We start from the raw sequence: 23,508 nt of genomic DNA on the forward strand, positions 1-23,508 counted from the left end.
CCCTGAAGTAACCAACAAACAGAAGCACACATTGTGTCCAGGCAACGAAGGGTGTGTTTTGGGTGGAGGGGCACTACTTCTCCTACATAAACCTCCGCCCCGCCTCCAGCACCTCACAGTCTGAGAGGGATACTAGTTGGCATCACTAGGACTCTACCGGTTCACTTGTTACGGATACAGAGACTATTTTTACCGTCATGTTTCGGGTGTCTTCGCCTGTGTTTGTTTCGCTACTATTTGTGGTAAGTACGGATCTCATTTTTGTTACTTTTAACCGGGTGAAATGTCTTTTCAGAACTTTATAACGTTAGTCTACTTCCTGAAATCCGAACCATTGAGACAAACAGTTCCTTTTTTAACACATTGTATGCCAAAAACATGTTTTTTTGCTTCTAAATACACCTGGTATGCATACAGTTGTAATACATTTTGGAAAACTCATTTGCAAAGTGTTGTAAGAACATGAAGGTTGAGGTAACTCCTTCAGGATCATTATGAAAACAACAAATACCTGGCTGCCATAGCAACAATACCTGTCAGACAGAGATATGGTACCATCTCATCCAATTATTTTCTAACATGTCCTGTGAGCTGGTCCAAAGAAACCTTGAGTAAAGTAATCAGTCTGGAAAAGTCAAGGCCTAAAGCTGTGTAATAATAATAACATGATAATCATAACATATAATAAAATATGGGGTAAAATGTTGCATATTTACTTAAAGATTATTAAAGGTAAAGTAAAGACAGATTGTTCCTGTCAGAGTTGATTTTGTCCTTTTGTCCCCAGCAGTGTTTTAAAAACATGTCATGTCCCCTGGCTTGAGACTTAGTTCACTAAAAGATGTAAAACCACTCCCTTCTCTTTGTCTAATCATACCTCTTCAGTTATCCTGACATGCCCATGCGCTGAGGAGGATCACACAAATATCCTAGGAGTGGCAGGGTGTGTCTGCCTCTCCTCTTAACACAAACAGCTACATGTACCGGATAGGCGGATGCTTTTTCACACAGGCTGTCAGACTATCTTAATTCATGCTGTCAAATTTTTTTTGTGCTGAATTCACAATGCAACACCACCTTTCTACGTGCTAATTGCAATATTGATTAAATAGGAGTTTCTGACAGATATGGGCAGGTGACTAGAGAAAATGTTAAAATATGGTCAAATTGCTGCTGTTAAACATAGAGAAATAAAGTTACACTCTTAAATAGATATCATTTGGGGTCATTGCTACACTCATTTTTTTCATTTGAGTGCACCAGTAAATAAATTAGATGCACTTATTATACATTTAAGTGTTCTTGGTAGGTCCCATTTCTGTACAGGTTTACATTAATTTTTTTTTGGTGATGAAAATATTGTTTTCATATCAAACATGTTGTCTGAGCTTTTACAAACATAGGAGGTCTAGACCATACTCCCAATATCAAGACAGGATACGATCCAGTCCCCTCTTACAGACAGGACTCAATCTGATCTCATCTTAATCCACCATCGCTGCAAGGAAAAACTTCCTTTTAACAGGCAGAAACCCTGAGCAGAACCAGGCTCATGTTAGACAGCTGTCTATCTCAACCGACTTGGGGTTGGAAAGAGGGATAGAGGAGATCAAGAGAAAGAAAAAACTTCCTTTTAACAGGCAGAAACCCTGAGCAGAACCAGACCCATGTTAGGCAGCCGTCTGTCTCGACCGACTTGGGGTTGGAAAGAGGGTTAGAGGAGATTAAGATAGAGAGTACTGTAAATAAATCTAGGTGGGGGGTTTATTTGGTCATTTTCAGTTACCTGTCAAATGCAATTTAACATATGGGAATACACCACCACTCTATGAATATGTCAACACTTATTTGTAGCCTAATGAGGTCAGACATTCCGACATAAAACATGAAAAACACATTCAAAAAAATATCAATTTGAGCTCGCAAACCCCCTTCTGCCGTCCATATGCTTTCCTGTTTGGGGTCACAGGGGTGCTAGAGCTGAGCTCAGCTGTCACTGTTTGAGAGGCAGGGGAAACTCTTCACACCCACGAGCAATTAAGACTCACCAATCTTGTTGTTGCAGTCTTCTTGCTGTGAGGCGACAGTCCTAACCAGAGTGCTACTATGCTGCCCAACAAGTGACCTGTTTTCTGTTTGATGTTTCAAATACAACATTGGTATGACAGTCTTTTAGCTGTCAGCTTACAAAACCACAGTCATTGTTTGTGCTGGCAAAACGCACTAAGCTAACTGACATGTGAAATAAATGTTGATTTGTAGAGATGGGAGGCATAGCTGAGATATAGAAACTCACTTTGTTATCTGCTGTAGCTCGACAGGTCCCAGAAGCGGTAATAAGTATAATTACTTTAAGCCTTTTATGATACCTTGTGTTTGAAAGCATATTGTGGATATGTTTCAGCTTGTTAGAGAAAGACTGAGGCTTCTTTTTCAGAGTTTAGTTGTTAAGTGTTATTGTCTCGGTCCACTTTCTTGTGACTACTTTGCATATGAGCCTTTAAACCTTGCCTCTTTTGTGTGGTTAGCTCCACAGTATCTCTGTACACACCCAAGAAAAGGTCTCTTTTCACTTCTGAGCACAACACTGGAAAGACCTGTATGATCTTAGTGACATGGAGCATGTTTGGAAGAGACCAGATCTGATTGACCTGACCCCTAGGGCTGGGCGATAATTCGATTATTATCGTATAGTTTTTCTCAATAAAAATATAACAAATGTAAAATTATCACTGTAAGAAATGATAGATTCAAGAAGCTTATCAGAAAACTAAATCCAGAAACAAGCCAACAAACTGTCTGGTTTCTCCAACTTTCCTTCAGGACCAAAAATCTGCCTTTACATTTAAATGAAATAATGATTTGATATTTATCACGATAAATATCAATATGGACTGATATGAAATACATTATCGTGATAACATATTTTTTAATATCGCTCAGCTCTACTGGCCCCACAGGTCTACTTGCTAAAGCCTCCATTAGCTAGTCCTTGTTACTTTCTTACATGTTTATTTAGTTGTTACAGGGTATCAGTGAGTAAAGTGTATTGCCTTGACCTGCCCCAACAACAGATTTTCACTGACTGACTCCTCTCTGGAACTCTGCAGTGGAACATTTTCCTGTATCCACCTGTCTTATTTTCCATTTTAAAGGCTCTTCCTTTCCGTCTGTCAGGCTTTGCCAAGTCTTTTGCAACTTTCTCTGACAGTTGCAATACCAAGGAAGAGGCTCATATTTAGCTAGAAATGTGGAGGATTTGTGACGTGATAACTCCTGTTTTTCATGATTTTTTTGCTTGTCACTTTCATTCAAATGAGTTATAACAGCCGTTAATGTGCCTCCAAGGACTCAAGAGCTGACTTTGATGGTTTCTGATTCAAGCCCCCTCAAGTGTCCTCAGTTGCTCCCCTCATCCTCTGTAAAAGACAACCTGGATGGTCATAAAAATGTTACCTTCTTGTCTGTGAACTGTATCATAGAAGTATTCAGGTCCTTTCATTCTGTAATGTAGAAATATCACAGTCTCAAGTCAAAATACTAATTTCCAAGTAAAAGCACTGAAAGAAAATTGCTTTTAGCTAAATACAAAAGTTTTGCAATATCAGTTGATCATCCCACCCTCTTTATTTACATCAACTGTTGTAAACTGAGCACATCTGCGCCAAAACCAAGCAGCAACCTTCAGTCTTAAAATTTGAAGCCAATACAGAAGTGCTAAAAACTGAGGTTCATAGAGCGTCCACTTGAGGCAGGCTGCAGAAACACCAGGAACCACATACTCGCGAAAACAGCCACTTGTATTATAAGCAGTGTGATGGTCACATGAGGCGATAGCAGTGTGCTGCGTTCAATACTACATATTTGGGGCCGAAAACTGTGTTGACTAAAGCAACAGAAGAAATGTTTGCTGCGCTGAAGCAAACTATATATTCAAGTATACTTTTAAAACATATAAAATAGTGCTAACTGGTTTTATGATGATTTATGATTTATTTGACTCAGTGTTAAAGTTAAACAACGCTATCACGACACTAAGTAGAATTTTATTGTGTGAGTTTGACAGCAATGCTGGCTAGATTAAGTTAAATTGAATATGTTGAAGACATCTTTAAATTCCTTTGTTTAATTAAGTTATTTCAAAAAAGAGAAGTGTTCAGATTTGTATCTTTAATACAAGTATCAGACCTGGACTCAATATTCAAAAAATCAGATCTGAATCAGGGGCAAAAGAAAGCCGATATAGGAGATGGCAAATGTTTGTGTACATAAAAAGATTCAGCTGTAGGACAAATGTAGAGGAGCATAAAGTTTAGTTTCCCCCTTGAAGAAATGGATGTAAAAAGCAGCATAAATACACTAAAAGTTAGTCAAATCTGTCAGAAACACAGCACTGTTTGAGATATGAGAAGGATTCCAACACTGACTGTTTCATCATGTAATATTTCATTTAGGGTAAGCCACTGCATGATGGTATAAAATAAAGATCGTGAGATCATGAGATTATTTTATGAGCTACATCTTTTGAAACAAGTTCAGTTTGGGAGTGTCTTTGTGGATGTCTTTAAGTCAAACCCGATTTAACTTTGGTGATTTCATCACTGTGAGTCAGTTGCTTTGCCTGCAACGGCTGCAGGTGATTCACACATTTTCAGACTGTCTGCTGAGCGTTCTATCAAAGGTGCCAACATGAGACTTGATTCTGTTTTGATGGAAATCAGGAACTACCGGCAAAGAAAAGTTTTAGGATACTTTATTTTCTCTGTAAATGCGACCCTGTTGAGATGTAAGACTGGGGTTATATGTAAAGAATTAACTACAGAACTGCATCAGTTAGTAGACAAACACAGGAAGATGTACAGTATGTTGTATATGTGGGACTTAGTTCACATTACATTCAACAAAATTACTAGATAAATGTACGTATTACTATTATATGAAGCAAATATATATATGTATTTTTTAATTAATTGACCATTATGAATTAATTAAAAATGGAGAAGGGTGGGATTTAATATTTTTTTACTTCTTCTCACTCCTTTTCGGATATGTAAATATAATTCATTTTAGTGAGGATACAATTTATAAATATTCTAATGATTATTATCATTTTTTTGTATTTTATACCATTTTTCTTTTTTGTATCTTTTACATGTTCAAAATAAACACTATCACATTTTTAAAAAATCAGTTGGAGATGCTAATAATATTTTGTCATGTCTCATCTTCCTCAATGGAGCAATTATTGGAATATATTTTGCATTAATTCTTTCAAACGTTCATGAACGGACCTGGACATTGCTTAACCTTCCACCCTTGATGAAGCCACCTGCAAATAGAGATTTTTTTAGTTTGGTAACACATTTGCATTCGGGAAATTATGCTGGAAAGAAAAAAAAAATTAAATAGTGAAGCCTCTGGTAGCTAATGGAAATGTAGCTAAATGTGATGAATGTCAAATGTAGTCACTTCTTCCTCCGTTCAGCCTTTTTTTCTTTTCCTCATTACACTTAACCCTTATATTAGCTTGCATGAGTCTCATCATCACCAAAAGACACAAAGATTATGAATCTAGATGATTTTCATTTTATGATCATTCTGAGGCAGGAAGGTAAACTGATAGGCAATCATAGTTTCCAGTAACAGTGCTCTAGAGAAAAACACACAAAGCGAAAAAACAAAGCATTGAGGCACATGGCAGAAAACTGGAACCATACAAAGGATGTGTTGTAATATTTATTCAGTAAGGCTGATCGGATAGAGGGGGAAAGGTGAGCAGGGGACGCAGACATCATGACTGCAGACAAGTGTGTGGCTGAGGTGAGGAGGCAAAGTCTGATGGCATCTGGTGGAGAGGTTGGGAATTGCCATGTAAGGGGGAGACATGCGAAAGACAATAATTGAGAGCTGGTTGAACACATTCGAACGTAGTATTTACTTCAGATAACACGGCCTACTTTTGTAAATACCAGTGATTGGTTATCTCTACACTGTGCCATTTTTTTTCAAGATGACATCAAGGGTCTTTTGAATGCATAAGGTTCTAAACAGCTAACTCCTCGGCCTATGCAAGTGCACAAATGTAGAAGTCAAGCAGTAACACGAGGTTGAGGCAGATGACTGTCTAACAAGAATCTGGTTCTGCTAAAGGTTTCTGCCTGTTAAGGGAATCTTATCTCATTTTAATCCGCCATGAGCATTGCACCTAGAAGTATTTTTGTTTTTAAATGCTTTATTTATAGTTTTTCATTTTACAAACAAGAACATTTATTCCCTACATCCACTCATGTTATACTCATCCACCCTAAACCAAGATACAAGAGTGACAAGAATGAAAAAATAAATACATAAATAAACAACACAAATACAAAACAATAATAATAATACCAGTAAATGTAGTAAAAATAATAGCTGATAAAAAAATCTGTAGATTAACAAGCAAATACTTACATGATAAACATTGTAAACAAAAAATAAATGAATCCATAAAATGACAAATTCTCCTTTACATTCAGAGACATGACAGTCAAACATGAAGAATTACGTCCAAAACAAAAAGAGAGTTTCATGATGGACTCAGGTTTTCTATTTCTTCGATGAAAGGTTTTCTCAGCTCGCAGTATTTAACAAGTTACAGCAGCAAGGAAAAACTCATAGACAGCCATCGACCTGCCTCGACCGAGTTGGGGTAAGAACGAGGGATAGAGGCTGATGGCTCAAACACTTTCATGTAGATGGTGTACAGTTTTGAAAAGACATTCTTCAATCATCCAAGGTTCCATGTAAAATCACCATTTTGTTTTTATTTATCTCACATGTGCTTCTTATTCTGTAAATCTGCAATTCCTACATACATATGCACCTGTGTAAACAATATTATTGTGTCAAGGCAGTGAATTGTGAAGTGCTAACATTTATTTGTATTACAGTTCCAGGCAGTTGTTGTTGTGAGGTCTAGCTGGATTCCACCGAGGAAACCACTGCAAGAAAATAAAGACTACAGTAAAGAGGAATATGTCGCCAAGGTGAGTAACTGCTAGACAAGTAGTGCACATTATTCCATGTACATGGGATAGAGGAAGCTTTCTCATATATCCAAGTCCCTCAGTTTAATCACTGCTCTAATGAAAATATCATATAACAAGAAAATGTATTGTTCTTCACTGGTAGAAACACCACCTATGTAGTACAATTTCTTCTTCCCCAATCTATTTTTGATAGAAAATACTAAAACAGTAATATGTTATTACAAATGAAAATGTTACTGAGTTTTATTATTTTTTAAATTAACATCATCAATATCCAGATGTTGAATCCTTGTTAAGCTATATCTCTGAGCACACCACACATTTTTTATTATGTAACTCTACTAGCCTCTAAAGAGATGAATACAAATACTTACATAAGCATGCAATGACCAGATTTGTTCAACCTAACTAGAGCTGTAGCAGTCTTCGCAAATGGTCAGTACACCATCCATTTGAAGCCACCGTATTTTACTTTTCAGCACAGAAGTCCAGTTCAGACATATGGCTGGGCGATAATTCCATAACGATTATTACCGTGACATTTTTTTCTCAATATAAATATCACAAATGTTTGTGCATTTCCAACATGGTTAATGTCCACCCTGACCAAAGTACAAGTGAACACTGATTAACCGTGATGCTTTCACTGCACTGTGGGAAACAACATTACTCCCCAACAGGGGATTGCTACTCAAAACAATACTGTATAAACTGATACACAGTATACAATTTGATTTAATAATTCAAACTGTCTGAGCAAAATAAGAATCTACAAACTAAAACTTCACAAAAGTCTCATTTTACACAAAAGACCTGTTACCTTTTAGCTAAGTCAAAAATTAAGGATTGAAGAAGCTTATCAGAGAACTAAATCCCAGACGCAAGCTAACACACCACTTGGTTTTATCAACTTTTACTCAGGACCACAAATCTGCCTTTAAATCTAAATGAAATGATGATTTGATATTTGTTGTGATAATTATCAATGTTGACTGATGTGAAACATTTTATTATGATAACATCTTTTTCAATATCTCCCAGCTCCATTCAGACACATCAAATTCAAATCACAAATAAAATCCACAAAAATGAAACACAAATGTCAACTTCATCAAAAAAGAAATGTGCATAAGAAATGAAAAAACATAATCTGACACCAGAGGGGCCCATTAGAATATATTCAGCACCTTTAAGAGGGGACTTAACATCCAAAAGTGTATGTATCTGCAAGTCAGGGCATAGAAGTTAACAATAAATAGAGTCCAACACCATATGAAAGCTTAGCTTTTTTACCTATCAGTAGTCAGACTTTCCAGTGCACTGAATTGAATGTGACAAAGGCAGTGTTTATCCTAACCCTTTCTCCTTGTTGCGTTCCAGATTCACTCAGATTTCGACAATGGCAAGGGAAATATTTTCTACTCTCTGCTAGGCGTTGGTGCAAGCGAGTATCCCTTCCACGTGTTCACAGTTGATGAAAATACTGGACTAATACGTGTCACCAAAAAACTTGACAGGGAGTTTATCCACACCTATGATGTAAGTACTACAGGATAGACTCTGTTTTAATATCATGCCCTTTGGGACTTAAATGTAACAATACAACACCCTTTATGAGATCTAGTAATTGCAACTTTTCATGTTTAATATCAAAACAGTGGCTTATATTTTCCAAACATTTTTGTCAAAGGCTTTTTGTTTGTTTGTTTTTAAGAAAGATGAAAAGAAGAATCACATTTACCTTTTTTTTTCAGCTGGCAGGAGTTGCTAAGTACCGCAATGGCACACTAGCAGAGGAAAATGTTGCCATAAAATTCAAGGTTGTAGATGAGAATGACAATTCTCCAGTGTTTGGTATCATGAAACCAGGGGAGGTATATGAGCGCAGTCCTCCAGGTGAGTGTTAATGCTATGTATTTTTCCAAGTATCTATGGTTTAGTCATTACGTCAAGTTTTTCATCAATCTCATCTCCTAAAGATATTTTTTTAAAAAAGCTTTATTGATCCTTCATGAAAAGTGTCTCAGTTATACTTGTCAGCTAACACACACTGCTGTGTACACCCATGTGTTCCTCCTGGTCGTCTTCTTTATGCATTTGTTGGCCTATTGCTGAGTGTCTTGCTACATCACATTGGTGGTAATCTATGCAACCATTGCTGCAGAATTTGTATTGTTCCACTTGCTAACATGTACTGTATGTCTTCAAATGCATGCATGGAACAAACAAACAAACAAACAAACAAACAAACAAACAAACAAACAAACAAACAAACAAACAAACAAACAAACAGGGAACTGTCTTTTTCTTTTTACATACTCAAAATGTGCACTGTTGGCTTTAGGAGCATCATGTCACATCTTTAAGCCAATAACAGATTTGCATGTAAATAATGAAATACTTTTTATTTATATTGTAAACCAAAGCTGGTTAATGAGCTTTCATAAAGTGGAGCTGATATCACTGGCCAGTATACAAGCTTTTTAATAAACACTGCCATCCATTTATAAGTCAACTAAAGCAGCAAAGAAGACTCCAAGGAAATATGGATTTAAAAAATGATATGACAAGCATTTTAATATATTCAAATAATCACTTTTTTCGCCACTATTAATTGTTCATTTCAGGAAATATCTTGTAAGAAAAGAAAAATACTTTTTTTTAATGAAAAAATGTGTTGTTTTTTTATTTGACAGGCACTCCAGTAATGACAATAAATGCAACTGACGCTGACGAAATAGGGAATGACAACTCTAAGATTGCCTACAGTATAGTTAGTCAGAATCCACCGACTGACATGTTCTACATTACCAGAGATGGAACCATCTGTGTAAACAATGGTGGCCTAGACAGAGAGGTACAGTACGACGCACACTTACACTTTAAAGGGTTCTGCCCATTTTGAGGAATTAGATAAAGCTCCCTATCAATACTTTATTGTGAAATATTATTTGTGTTTCCCAGCTTTAAACCCGCAGCAGTTCATGAATAGATTTATTTTCTGCCATCTAGTGGGGAGGGATGAAAAGTACACATGTAGACCAAGTTAAAAACATTTGCAGGCAGATTCTTTGGACTAATTGAGATGATACCTAGAATCATTTAGGCTGTACAACATTGAAAATAATACAGCCTGCTTGTTTGTCCTCAAAGGCTTTGTGCACTATCAGTCTGGTTGTCCTGCTCTCTATTAGTTTCTGGTTATTGTATTTTTCTGGATTTTTGCCGATATGATTGGATTGTTAAAAAGCATCTTGCTATGTTGTTTTTAATGTATTCCTCAAAGGATGTTTGTTGGATATCAGTGCATCACTTCCATACATAAGGACACTGTCTATAAGCTTCAATTTGCCTCAACAGTGAAGCAAATTGAAGCACTTCTATATTCTCTAAAGAGCTATTATGCATCAGATGTTACAAAGTTGTCATTTTTCACTGCTTGAAAAAATGTACATTAGCCTCTGTAAGTAACATACTTCTGTTTGTATTTTATTTCAGAAAACAGATAAGTACACTGTGACGGTGAAAGCTCAGGACCTAGATGGCAATCCAGCAGGGAGAAGTGCCATCAGCACAGTTTCTATAGATGTCAAAGATGTGAATGACAACATTCCCACACTTACAGAAGAGCAGGTACTGTCCCTTTAAAAACTCCTTTATATAATGTTATGTTACTTCAAGAGAAATTGGTGACATGGTTGATAGATTTACATGATTTGGGTTTTTAGACTTTTAGTACAAAGAAAACATGAAACATTGTCATGCTCATGTCTTAATTAAACATTAAATCAAAAAACAATTTTAATGAAATAAAGTGATGACACAATAGTCAAATGAACCCTGATTCATTTTGTGTTTTTACTTGCAGTACGAGGGCAGCATTGAAGAAAACACACAAGGTGTGGAGGTGATGAGAATCAAAGCAGATGACGAAGATCTGAAGGGCACAGAAAACTGGGAAGCTATGTATGCCATTGTTAAAGGCAATGAAGCAGGGCACTTCAGCATTAAAACAGACCCCAAAACCAACGAAGGAATCCTAATGCTGGACAAGGTAAGACTGATTGAGCAACAAAGCAGTGTTTCTGCAATTTGGATTGAGAAGAAGTATGTCTGTTGGTCTCTTTAACATAGGGTGCAATTCACTTTAAATGAGCCATAAGACATTCAGTAAGAACAGCTCGTCAAGTCATGGGGTCAGAGAAACCTCACTGTTTCTATCTAAGGTGTCATTTCGCTCCCACGGGTTAAAAGGCAGGATTTAACAAGTCCTGTAATTTGCATTTTACTCAAGGCAGCTTGAATTACAAAATCAAGACATGATCTAGCAAACTGTCCATATCTCATTGTGTAAGACTCCACATTTTCAAATCCCAACAAATGTTATCTCAAGACGATTTACAAACAGAGCAGGTCTAGACTGTACTCTCTATACAAGACACAACATCAAGACAGAAAAAGATCCAGTCCCATCTGACAAACAGGACTCTGTCTTATCTCATCTTAATCCACCATGAGCAGAGTACTTTGCAGCATTTAGCAAGTTACAGTGGAAGGACAAACTTCCTTTAACAGGCAGAAACCCCCAGCAGGACCAGACTCATGTTAGACAGCCATCTGCCTCGACCGTGTTGGGGTTCACTTAAGTCTTACTGGAGCATCCTAAGGCATCCCTTGTGTTCTGGGTCTGCCCCACGGTTCCTTTCTAGTTGACTCACCTTGATAGGAAGAGATCAGAATCAGATACTGAAACCTCGTCCCCTGAGTTATTGATACAACATTTCAGTATCATTTTGCACCAGAAGGTACCGTACTTGAAATTTGCAACCAAATTTTATGATAAGGCCCAATGTCCAGAAAGGTACTTGACTTGCTGTTGTTCATATCTAGACTCTCAGTCTAGACCTGATTTTACTCAATTCAATGAGCCCATATTGAGAGTTGTTGATGCCTGCTTTTGTAAGAACCATGCTTATCTTAATTCATTGCATTTGGTTGTGCATTTCCACAGGCTGTTGATTATGAATCCATAAAGGACCTTGGTTTAGGAATAGCTGTTAGAAATAAGGCTGATGCCTATGGAGGTGGATCTGGGTCTTCTGAAGGAGGTATAGGTTTTGGAGGAGGAGGAGGGGGAGGAGGAGGAGGGGGAGGAGGAGGAGGGGGAGGAGGAGGAGCCGGAGGAGGAGGAGCCGGAGGAGGAGGAGGAGGAGGAAGTGGTACTGGATCTGGAAGTTCGTCTGGAGGAACCTGGTGGAAAAGTGGAAACTATAAAACCTATCCACTCAAAATCAATGTGAAGAATAAGCCTGAGGGTGCAGCTTTTGACCCCAAAGTCAAGTCTATCCCCATCTCAGAAGGAGGCCAAACCTTCACAGTCAATGACATAATCGCCCACTACCCAGCAATTGATGGAGACACCAAGAAACCAGCTAAAAATGTCAGGTCAGTGTATGCACAGATACTTTCACATTAAACCAGCTACAGTTAAAACTACATGTCAGCTTATTTTTTTACACTGATCAGAACTAACAGCTTATTTTTATTTTAGGTACGTCAAGGGTTTCGATCCTGATAACTGGCTCACCATTGATCCAAAGACAGCTGAGATCAAACTGAACAAGGTTCCTGACAGAGAATCTACTTTCCTGGTCAATGGGACATACATGGCTAAAGTTCTTTGCATCAGTGAAGGTACACTCTTTTACTTTATATCTCCACATGTCCACTTGTACTTGTAGCGATCCATTGTTGTGGGAAGGTACAACTCATTTAGCTTAAGACTGGGAACTTTGCCAGCTGCTTCTACAGGCTACAGCGTCGATGCCATACCTGCTACAATGTGATGATGACAGAAACTGAATCGTCTGATTTCTTGTCTTTTTTTAACACAGATGAGCCCGGTAAAACAGCCACTGGCACGGTTGCCATTGAGGTGGAAGATTTTAACGACCACTGCCCCACCCTGACCAGTACCAACGAGGTCATGTGTACCTCGGCTGATTCCGTTATTGTCAGTGCCAAGGATGAGGATTTATTTCCTAACGGAGCTCCTTTTGACTTTAAAATCCTCCCAGAAGACACTGAGGGTAAATGGCGAGTGGAGCATCTCAATGGTAAGAAAACTTTAAAAGGAGATAAGTAGAAATTTAAAAATAAAACATAATAAAAAAAAAAAATTATAGATAAGTTAAAGTACACCAGATAAAATAAGAAATAGACATTCTATACATTCTTGCATTTGTCTCATCCCTGGCAGACACTGCAGCTATCCTCAGAGCTCAGGAGCCCATGTGGCCTGGTGTCTACAAGGTCGCATTTGAGGTGAGGGATGAGCAGGGGGAGGCCTGTCCAGATCCACAGAAAGTCGAGATCGAAGTTTGTACCTGTGAGGATGGAGTGGCATGTGGAAAACGAGGGGCTAATGGCAAGGTCAATAAAGAAGCAGTGTTTGGACCAGCAGGCATCGGACTGCTCTTCCTGGGCCTGCTGATGTTACTACGTAAGTACAATGTGATGCTCGTTTTGCTTTAGATCAAAAATTTAACAGCTTTACTGCACTCAAGAAAGTCCCTAGACAAGTTCAATTGAGTTAAAGTCCTGGGCACTGTTTTCACATCAACATGGCATTAACATAAGGGTGATCTGAGCCCAGGTGGATATCTCTGGGTGCCGTAGTTAATGCAACAAGAACACACATGAAAGTAATGCAAACACAATCCTTATCAATCAATTAATCAATCTTTATTTGTATAGTGCCAAATCACAGCAAACATTATCTTAAGACGCTTTTACGAACATAGCAGGTCTAGTGTATTCTATGTTAAATTAAATGATGAGTATTATCTGACAACATCTTCACAACACTCGGCACAAAAGAAGACAGACAGCATAGAGGTTCAGCATCAGTTTGTGTTTATATATTGAAGAGTTCAATTGCAAAAACAGTTAACTCCATTTTGAAAAACTAAAAAAATGTTTTTTCTATTACTAGCTTTTGGTACTATCAATCAACTGAGGTTGGGTGGCTTTGACAAAGTCAAAATGACTTACTAATCAGAGGTATCTTGAAAATGTAACTTTATTAGGAATCTATATCAAAAAGAAATGTGTTTTGAAAATGTATAAAAAGCGGAGTTATCTGTTTTTGCAAATGAACTATGTTTTTTGGCCTTCATGCTGAGGCAAATTCGGAACAAACCTATTCCTTTAGACATCAACATTACAGACATCTGCCATGTGACATGTAATGCAAAAGAGCTTTGATTGGTCGACTCAAGATTAGGAAAAGTGCTATATGAATAACCCATGTACCATTTACCAATTGCTTTTAGATGTGCTTATTGGTCTTACCAGCAGATGGCAGTATCTGTACCTGACCACACTCAAGAGATCACAGTCACAAAACATTAAGGGCCCGATCTACTAAAGGTTTGCGTGTATAAAAACACGCGCAAACTTGATAGCGCGCGCAGAGCGGATGTACTAACCGGGAGCACCGAGGATTGCGTCTGTCAAATAAGCAAAATAGCACTTGCTATCCATTTAGCGTGTTTGCCTTCATGAATATGCAGTATACATGTAGATCATCAGAACACGCAAAATACTGGGAGGAGGAGATGCAAATGTAAACATTTAGCACACGCACAACGTTATGCACAAATGGCTGCGGTAACTGGTGAGAAGGAGGCATAAATGCAATGACAGATGGCTAACGCCGCCCCAGTGCTACACTATTTTAGAGGGCCCTATAGGAGCCCTGAACCACAAAGTTAAACTGATTTTCTTGTGTTTGTTTTCAACAGTCATTCCTCTTTTGCTGCTCTTCTGTAATTGTGGGAGTGCTGCTGGTATGCCAGGGGCCTTTGCTGAGATGCCTTTTGATACCAAATCAAACCTCATCAACTACCACACTGAGGGCCAGGGAGAGAACACGGTAAGTCCAGCATATTTACCTTTTACAACTCTTACTGTGAAGGATAGCAGTGTTGTGAAACATCACTGTTGGCTCTACTCTAATATTTGGATCACTGCTTGATGACAGGAGGTGCCACTGCTGAACATGCCAACACAAGTCGATGGAGATATGAACTACAATTCCCAACCAATGGAGGTCATATCAGCTAAGGGTTTTAATCAGTCTGCTCCCCCCATGGATGTGATGACCGGAGCTGGCTATGCAGAACGCTACACAGGAGGAAGTGCATGGGGGACGATGAACGAGTATGCCACTCGTGGCAGTGGCTACTTTTCTGAGTATCAGGGCAGAGGAGCAGCAGCAGCAGCCACAGGGGGAGGCATGTTTGATGGCATGGCTATGCCGGACCACATCCTGGAACAGTACTACTCTCAGGTTAGGAATTAGGCTCATATTTCTACTCTTTAGTTCCTGAAGTTTTTCATGTTAAGTGAACATACACATGCCTCTGATGATTCCATAGGCTAATTTCAATTGACAATTAAATATTATTTCTACATCATTTTATTAAAAGTCAAATTAAAACAGTTAAATAAAGAAAATATAAAAAATGTATGACAACTGCTAAAAATAGATTGCAGAAATACATTTTTGTACAGTAGAAAATTTCTTCTAGTAGCTGATAACTTCACATAAAGGCAAATGCAGTATCAAATGAAGTTAGACTGCAAAGGTAAAATAAGATTGTATCAGACTGTTAAAAGAAATAAAGAAAGGAAAAAAACAATAAGCTCTAAAATGCTGTGTAGAGCTGAAAAAAATTGTAAAGAAGATACCAAAAAAAATGACTGCACAGTAGACAAAAGTGTTTAATGAGTGTTGTTGTGTTTCTTGTCTTTCAACAGAAACTGGCCAGTGGAAATGAGAATCTTGCAGTGGAAGACGGTGTCTTGGTCCATGACTATGAGGGCAAAGGTTCTCTTGCTGGCTCAGTGGGCTGCTGCAGCCTATTGGAGTCTGACAACGACCTGCAGTTCCTGGATGACCTTGGGCCAAAGTTCAAGACCCTGGCTGAGGTGTGTGGTGGCAAGAAGATTCAAACTGAAGTCAAACCAGTGTTCATACCTCCCCCTCGTCCTGCCATCAACACTCAGAGCTCAGTGTCAAGAGTGGTGGCTGCCCAACAGCTACCTCCTGCACCAAAACCACAGCTACCCATCCCCCAAACAGAACGCACTGTCATCAAGGAGACAGTGAAGGAAAGTGCAGTGAGAGAAGGGATGACCACAGTGAGGGGAGGGATGGCGAATCAAGGCCAGATGGTCATGCTACAGCAACAACAGCCAACAGTCTACTACACCGCCGCCCCTATGATGCAGCCGATGCAATACGTAGTCCAGCCACAGGTCCAGAATACTATGCTGCTGGCTGAGGCACCAGCCACCAACATGCAGGGCATGGTCCTAGTTAATAGCGGTCAGACTGTACCTGCCCAAGGCATGTTTGTCCAGGGGCAGACCATGATGTCTACTGCACAAGCCCAGGGCCCAGGTATGGTGCTGGTAGGGGGGAGTGGGATCCAGGGAGGCGGTGTCAATCTGATCCAAAGCGGCATCCCCTCTGGCTCCCAGACCATGATGGTTGTGCAGGGCAAAGCCCCTGCTGGGTCGATGAAAGTGCTAAAGGGGGGCCCGACCACTCTTGTGCAGGGGGGCACCTTACAGGCAGGAGGGTTATCAGGATCTCAGAGAGTTATGGTGGGTAAAGCCCCTGCAGGATCAGTGAAAGTGTTAAGGGGGAGCCAGACCAACCTTGTGCAGGGGGGCACTCTACAGCCAGGAGGGCTTTCAGGATCTCAGAACATCATGATGGTTGGTGGGACAACAGTCAGTGGAGGGCAGCTGATCCAGGGGGCAGGAGGTCAGTTCCAAAATAGTGACTTATCTGGCTCTCAAGGAGTCCTGTACAGCAGGGGCGGCACATCTGCTGGCTCTAAAAGCCGCCTGGTGGGTTCATCTACCACCACAGTACAGTCAACGCCCACCTACAGCAAAACAGTGGTGTCGGAGAAATACACTGAATTGTGATAGGGGGAAACACTCTTCGGATGCAGCTCAAACTGGCAGAACAACCTCTCGAGTGTTTTCATGAGAGAAATGTGTGTTACTTTAACGGTGGAGGGCGTGCTACTGCAGCTCGACTAGGAATGAAGCTACATGCACCTACATGTTCAGCTGTCTATCTCTATGCTAGTGCACTACCTTCCCTTGCTTTTAATTTTAGAAAAGCAGTTTTTTTTATTTGTTTTGTTTTCTTTGCTTTCCTTTTTTTAAACTATCAAATTTTTTGTCATTTTAAATGTACAGTCCACAGACAGGAGTTGATTTGATCAAAATTACTGCAGTATTTCAAATAGTCTTACCTGAAAGGCAAAGTAAAGGTAAGAGTATGTCACTGTTTTGAAAAAGTAGCAGTAATAAATGTTCAGATTTGTGATGTTACGTGTTGTTTTGTAGAAATGTTTTACTTTTCTAGAGTCAGACAACTTAATATCACAGGTCGGACCTTAATTTGTACACTATTTAGTCTGAATTAAGCGACTTTAATGTCAAGTAGAAACCAGGAATTGAGTGATATAATGCAAGCTAACTGAGAGGGATAAGAAGGGCGGGGTGCCTTCCTCAAGCATTATCTGAGAGATAGCCTAGACTCTGAAAACCCACGCCATCAGTACGTTGTGGCTTCCTTTCTTGTTGCCTTGGAAAGCTATGTCTTTAAGCAATGATTCTGTTATCCCTAAAGGAGTTTGAAATACAGTATGTTTCATGTTTGATGCATTTTTTTTTTCAAAGTCATCTTCATGCTGTCATCAGTGAATTCTTGAAACGGAACACTATGCTTAATTTACACTGATTTAAACTATGATGTTTCAAATGAGATTTTGAATTTTTTAATGATTGGAAATGGTTATGAATGCTTAACACAGGAGTTCACATTTAACTATGCAGAGGGATGTTTATGTGCTTCAATATTTCAGCATACATTTTAGCTGTATTTTGGTAAAGTCTGTCTCAGGGATATCACATGTAAAAGATTGATCTTGCTTTCTTGCTTCAATAAACCCTTTTGTACAGTACACTTTAACAAGTCTTTGATGTCTTTCTTTGTTTGCCTGACAGAAAGGTCATTTCTGTCCAATCTTTAATTTTTTTTGGCAGTGATTTAATCTTTGACATAAAGAACAAAAGAACACACCCTGGAATCCATAAGAGCATGCATGACAAAGTGGCAACCTCCGGTCTCAAAATGTGAAGCCCATGCGGGAGTGTTATAAACTGCAGTTCACGTGCATTAGCTTGAGGCTGGTTGCAGAAACACCAGAAACCACATACAAACAAATAAAAAAAAACAATCTTTGAAGCAGTAATAAACATGTTTACAACCTTGTTTAAAAAACGCTTCAGACTCGGGGGAACATTGTGTAGAATGCTGACAGTAGGGCACTAATCAGACTGATGTGAGCCATTTTATCCACAAGTTTATGGATACAGACCTCCTTGGGATCATTCAGGAGCAGAGATGGCATCCCTTTATATAGTGATGTATCAATCTTTATCTACATACACCTTTTTTGCCAGTATTTGGCTTTGTATCGTTTTAAGTGATTCCAGATTTTGACAGTAAAAACAAACACTGAAGGAATGAGGATCATCGGGAAAAAGCTAGCACAGGGCACAAATACATTCTCAGAGTGTGCTTCACATGTCAGGACACTTGCTTATTATCCCACTTAACTCAGTCAGACTGGCTCCCTGCCAGATTTCACAAGGAATTTTAACATTTAATTATTGATATTTGTGAAAGCTCAGTTATGTAGGTCATGTTAATTTAAAGTTCAACATGATAGTCAAGGCTATGTGAAGTGGATTCATATAAGGAAGTTATCTATATTAACTGTACTGTTACATACAAAAGTTTACAGTCCCTGTTTGTCGAAGCTGGCCTGAGTTCCTTCACAAAATATCACAGTCACATTCACCAATATTATTACTCTGCTAGCAGAGGATGCTATTGTTAAGCATCCATCAGTTTTATTCACCACTGGCTGTGCCACCTGGAAGACTTTGGTAGATAAGTGTCTTTCCCAAGGAATCTCTGTCACTGGTGAACTGGAACAGAAGCTAGGCTATCAACTTCTGCAGGTGGGGTGACCTCTACCATGTCATTTAGCTACTTTTAACAAACTTCATCAAAAGCTTCTATGTTCGGGGAAAGATTGAAGGACGACCCTGGTTCTCCTGTTGGCTACCAGGCTGAGACCAGCACCCCGGTTCCTTCCTACTGGCTTTTTGTTCCCCTGATGACTTTTTTGTTTCATTTGGGACGTCTTGTATCCGTCCCTTGAGGAGGGAGTACTGTCATGAGTTGATCTTCAGTTTTGTTTTTTCCTTGTGTTTCATGCCTTAGTTACTCCCTGTGTTTATTCAGTTACAAGCTATCCAATGTATTCCTTATGCTGAGTGATCCATGTCTTGTGTGGTAGTCTTTTGTATATTTTCTTGTGTTTCTTAGTTTAATTACAACTAGTTACTTACTTTTTTAATTTACCTGTTCTGTTTCACCTGTGTCCTGTATTCCACACCTGTGTGAATTACTCTGTGTATTTAGTTGCTCTGTTTCCCTGGTCCTGGGTTGGATCTTTGTGTGTCTTTCCTGTTTTCTCTGAGTTCTCAGTGCCTCTCTCGTGTTTTCTTTTGGATTTAGTTCTTGGTCGTTGTGAGTAAGTTTAGTTTGAACCTTTTTTTAATTCAAAATCTGTACTTGGGCTCTCCTTCAGTCTTTCCCCCAACGTGACAAAAAGCACTATACTCTGCATTACTGTATGCTGGATTTGGTCATTTTTCAAATATACTGTAATTGGGTCCATGATGTATGAGTCACTGATACATTTGTGAATTTTGGTATTTTTGCATCTCAGCTTGACATGATTTGAATCACCTGTGTAAGATTATTCAGCAGACACAGTAATGGCTGTTGAGGTTGTTATTTAAGCACAGACTTCCCCTTCAAGAGCTAACACTGCATTTTGATAGATTATGAAAAAATGCAAAAAATGAATGGGCCTTCTGATGGTGAAGTTAAGCACTGAAAAATTACGAAATCCCAAGAACCTCATACAAGCCCACTTCAAAAACTGAACTATCCCTTTAAGTGATTATAGTTGTGATAGAGATGTGTTTAATTTCAAAGAATTCACTTCAAATGCTGTTTTGAAAGTATCTTTCTATTGTAAATTGTGGGCGGCTGTGGCTCAGTGGGTAGAGTCAGTTGTCTATCAATCGGAAGGTTGGCGGTTCGATCCAAGCTCCGGCAGTCACATGCCGAAGTGTCCTTGAGCAAGACACTGAACCCCGAATTGCTCCCTCTGTTGTTCAGAGGTGTGTAAATGTGTACGAATGAGATTAGCTAACCCTGATGGTCACTTACTGTAGCAGCCTCTACCATCAGTGAGTGAATGGGTATGAATGGGTGAATATGTCAAGTAGTGTAAAAGCGCTTTGAGTGGTCAGAAAGACTAGAAAAGCGCTATATAAGTACAAGTCCCTTTTACCATTTATTTCTTCTGTTCTTTTACCTTTGCATATCTGTTTTTGTCTCCTTGAACTTGGTTCCCACCCAAATACTGTTCAGTTAAGGCACAGCAATAAAAACATGTGACTGTGTTAATGGCTTTGATAAGATCATGACAGACAGAGTTGGCACCTTGCATAGACCATCATTGTGTGAATGACTGAATGTGACATACATTGTGATGTGGAATGCTCTGTCGTAGGACAATCATTTCATATGTCAACCATTTACAAGTTCTTTTTCTGGTCTCCTCAATCTTGTCTTATGCTTATTCCACTACTAAGCATTTACTCCCAACTCAGAAGAGACTTGAAAAAAACATACATCATTCTAGTCATTTCTCAGCCCCCCCCCCCCCCCCCCCCCCCCCCACACACACACACACACTCACACACACAAACACACACACATACTGTACATAAATCATCTTAGTGCTTACATAGGAATGCATTATGTTCACCGTAAACATCATGTTGAAGAAGTCATTGTTTCGCAATGATTTTGCATCTACACAATCCACACTCCACGTTAAGGACAAAATGACAGGCTCGGCTAACATGCTTTGTTGTTTTGATTCCACTTGGTTTAAAGACACATAGTTGCAGATTGGCAAAAATAACTTATTCACCCAACAAAAATACCTCAACACCAGCTGCACACTCCTGAACCCCTTCCATGACTTTTTAGGAAATAGATTTTCTTACACAGAACTAGAGCAAAAAAAAAAAAAAAAAAAAAAAAAATCAGGTTAAAAGTGTCTCATTATAAATTGAATTAGTTTTCTGATAAAAACCTGTGCTGCTCATCTACTTTCTGAGCAAGGGCAGCCCGGAGCAATAAATCTCACCAGCCTTCTGTGTGTCTGCTAACTCAACCTTTAGGTGCTGTATATTGTACATTTTAGTTTGTAGCTTTTTTATGGGTTTTCTGTCTTTCTGTGTGCATAACAAAACCTCAACCAGATGCCTGTGGCATTAAAATACTTTCAGAAGCTTCCTGAGTTTAATTAAGTCAACTGGTTCTTTCACCTCTGGCAATTCTGTAACGTTTGCAGCAAGAGAAAAGATTCTATATGAACATTGTTGGATGTCTCTGTTTAATTAATGTAGTAACCTGATTTTTACCTGTTTACAACATAGACTGTAGCACAGCTTAGAATACTCTGGGACTGTTTTACATAATATAAAACCTTTAAAAGTTCAGCTTGACAGGTAAGCTATAAAGGGAGATTGATGGCTTAGTGTAATATGTTGAGCCTTGAGATAAAGTTTTTGGTATGTAATGAAGATAACTCTTTTTCAGTCTTGCTAGATCTCCATTGTAACTTATACTTTAAATGTGAAATTAATTTTGGCGCCCTGCGACAGGTTGGCGTCCTGTCCAGGGTGTATCCTGCCTTCCGCCCAAAGTCAGCTGGGATTGGCTCCAGCCCCCCCGCGACCCCAAACAGGGTAAAGATAATGGATGTATTGATTTTGGTAAAAACAATTATTAAATGTGAATTCACAACCTGTATACAGATTTTGATTGAAATGCTAAAATAATCTGTGTACGGTTTCATGTTTAAGAGCTCTACATAATGACGTTGTCTCTTAAGCAGTAAAAAAACAATGGCAGAGCATGGAGCAGTGAAACAAATATTAAGTACTGACAATATTAATGCTCCATTTTGTGCATAAGAGGAGTCCAGTGACACATCAAACTCTACATTTTTGTGGGTGTGCTCAACCTGAAGCATACCAACATGGGTCATTTTCCTTAAACCTTTTAATTCTAACAATTTTATTCATCTTCATTCATGTACCTTATTTCTACTATATTTTGTTGAGCTAGCACAAAGAAGGCCAAGCTGTATGGATCTTACTTCTATTATACCTTTTTGGTCACAGTTTTGCCAGGGATATGAGCTTGTAGTATCTTAAAACACCTTTTTTTCAACGTATTATTAACCAGTTATTTATTCTTATAGCCTTCAACTTTTAACAACCTAATTTCCTACAGAAAAACTTTGATTTACTCTGACCGACAGGGTAGTGAAGAAGTGACAGATATTTCTAACTCAGGAGTTGTAAGAAACCTAATATGGGGCAAAAAACACACAAAAAAAAATCATTATACTTGTAGAATGTGTCATGTTTTGCTGAAAGTAGAGATGTTCAGAAGCATCCAGCTACCAAGTTGTTAAAATGGAGATTTAAATTACGAATGGCCAAGTCAAGAGATTTAAATCGCTCATGAAACAGTCAAAATTGAGTGTATTATATCAAACACAACAAAACACAGTAGTGTAGAGTCTTCAGGTAAATTATGTCAAATTGGTTTGTTGAGTGTGGCTAACGTTAGCAGAGCTAGCACCAACCGCCTTCCTTGCAGGATGCCATCAAGCAGCAACCTCTGCACTGCAAAAAGCCAGCCTTCAAAAACAAGAAAAAATATACAAAATTGGGGGTATATTACTTAAACTAAGCAAAATTATCTGCCAACAGAACAAGAAAATTTGGCTGAAAAATATTCTTAAATTAAGTAAATGCTAGTGCCATTATCTTGACATAATGATATGCACTAGGACAAGAAACTTTATACAACTTTATCGCAATTTTCAAGGAGAGTATACTGCCAAACCACGACGAACTGCCATGTGTATTTGTTAACATCGAAGACGAAGAGTGTTGTAGCATTATAGACATTACTGATTAACCAGCTAGATATCTTGGTGCACAAGATATATCAACCAAATGTGAATATCCCAAGCTGAAAGGCTTATTTTAAACAAGTTATTGTGGTCAGAGTGTATTGAGCTGCCCTCAAACAACCAAAACTAAATTGAAAGAGTACTTTGTAATATGGACTTTCATGCATGTGCATGTTCAGAAGACACACAATGGCTTCCAATTAGCTTGAACTTTTTTCATGACCTGCGTGTTTAGTGAT

The 23,508-nt window shown here is 38.7% G+C and overlaps 1 protein-coding gene across 1 annotated transcript; it reads left to right on the plus strand.

Moving 5' to 3' along the window:
• Positions 1-78: 78 nt before the first annotated feature.
• Positions 79-18,090, plus strand: LOC117807819 (desmoglein-3-like). The gene is made up of 14 exons (XM_034677225.1): positions 79-242; positions 6,930-7,025; positions 8,409-8,567; positions 8,783-8,924; positions 9,725-9,885; positions 10,527-10,661; positions 10,897-11,082; positions 12,040-12,473; positions 12,580-12,722; positions 12,923-13,144; positions 13,288-13,530; positions 14,834-14,964; positions 15,073-15,381; positions 15,852-18,090. Exons 1-14 carry the CDS (start codon positions 198-200, stop codon positions 17,031-17,033), a joined length of 3,588 nt encoding a protein of 1,195 aa, XP_034533116.1. The 5' UTR covers positions 79-197; the 3' UTR covers positions 17,034-18,090.
• Positions 18,091-23,508: the final 5,418 nt, after the last annotated feature.

Source organism: Notolabrus celidotus, chromosome 2 (assembly GCF_009762535.1).
Source record: "Notolabrus celidotus isolate fNotCel1 chromosome 2, fNotCel1.pri, whole genome shotgun sequence".
Taxonomy (NCBI): Eukaryota; Metazoa; Chordata; class Actinopteri; order Labriformes; family Labridae; genus Notolabrus; species Notolabrus celidotus.

Excerpts from the sequence above, each read along its gene's own strand:
- LOC117807819 (XM_034677225.1), top strand. The coding sequence starts at position 198 with ATGTTTCGGGTGTCTTCGCCTGTGTTTGTTTCGCTACTATTTGTG. Across the intron at positions 7,026-8,408 it reads AAGAGGAATATGTCGCCAAG|ATTCACTCAGATTTCGACAA; the intron begins GTGAGTAACTGC and ends GTTGCGTTCCAG. Across the intron at positions 14,965-15,072 it reads AGGGCCAGGGAGAGAACACG|GAGGTGCCACTGCTGAACAT; the intron begins GTAAGTCCAGCA and ends GCTTGATGACAG.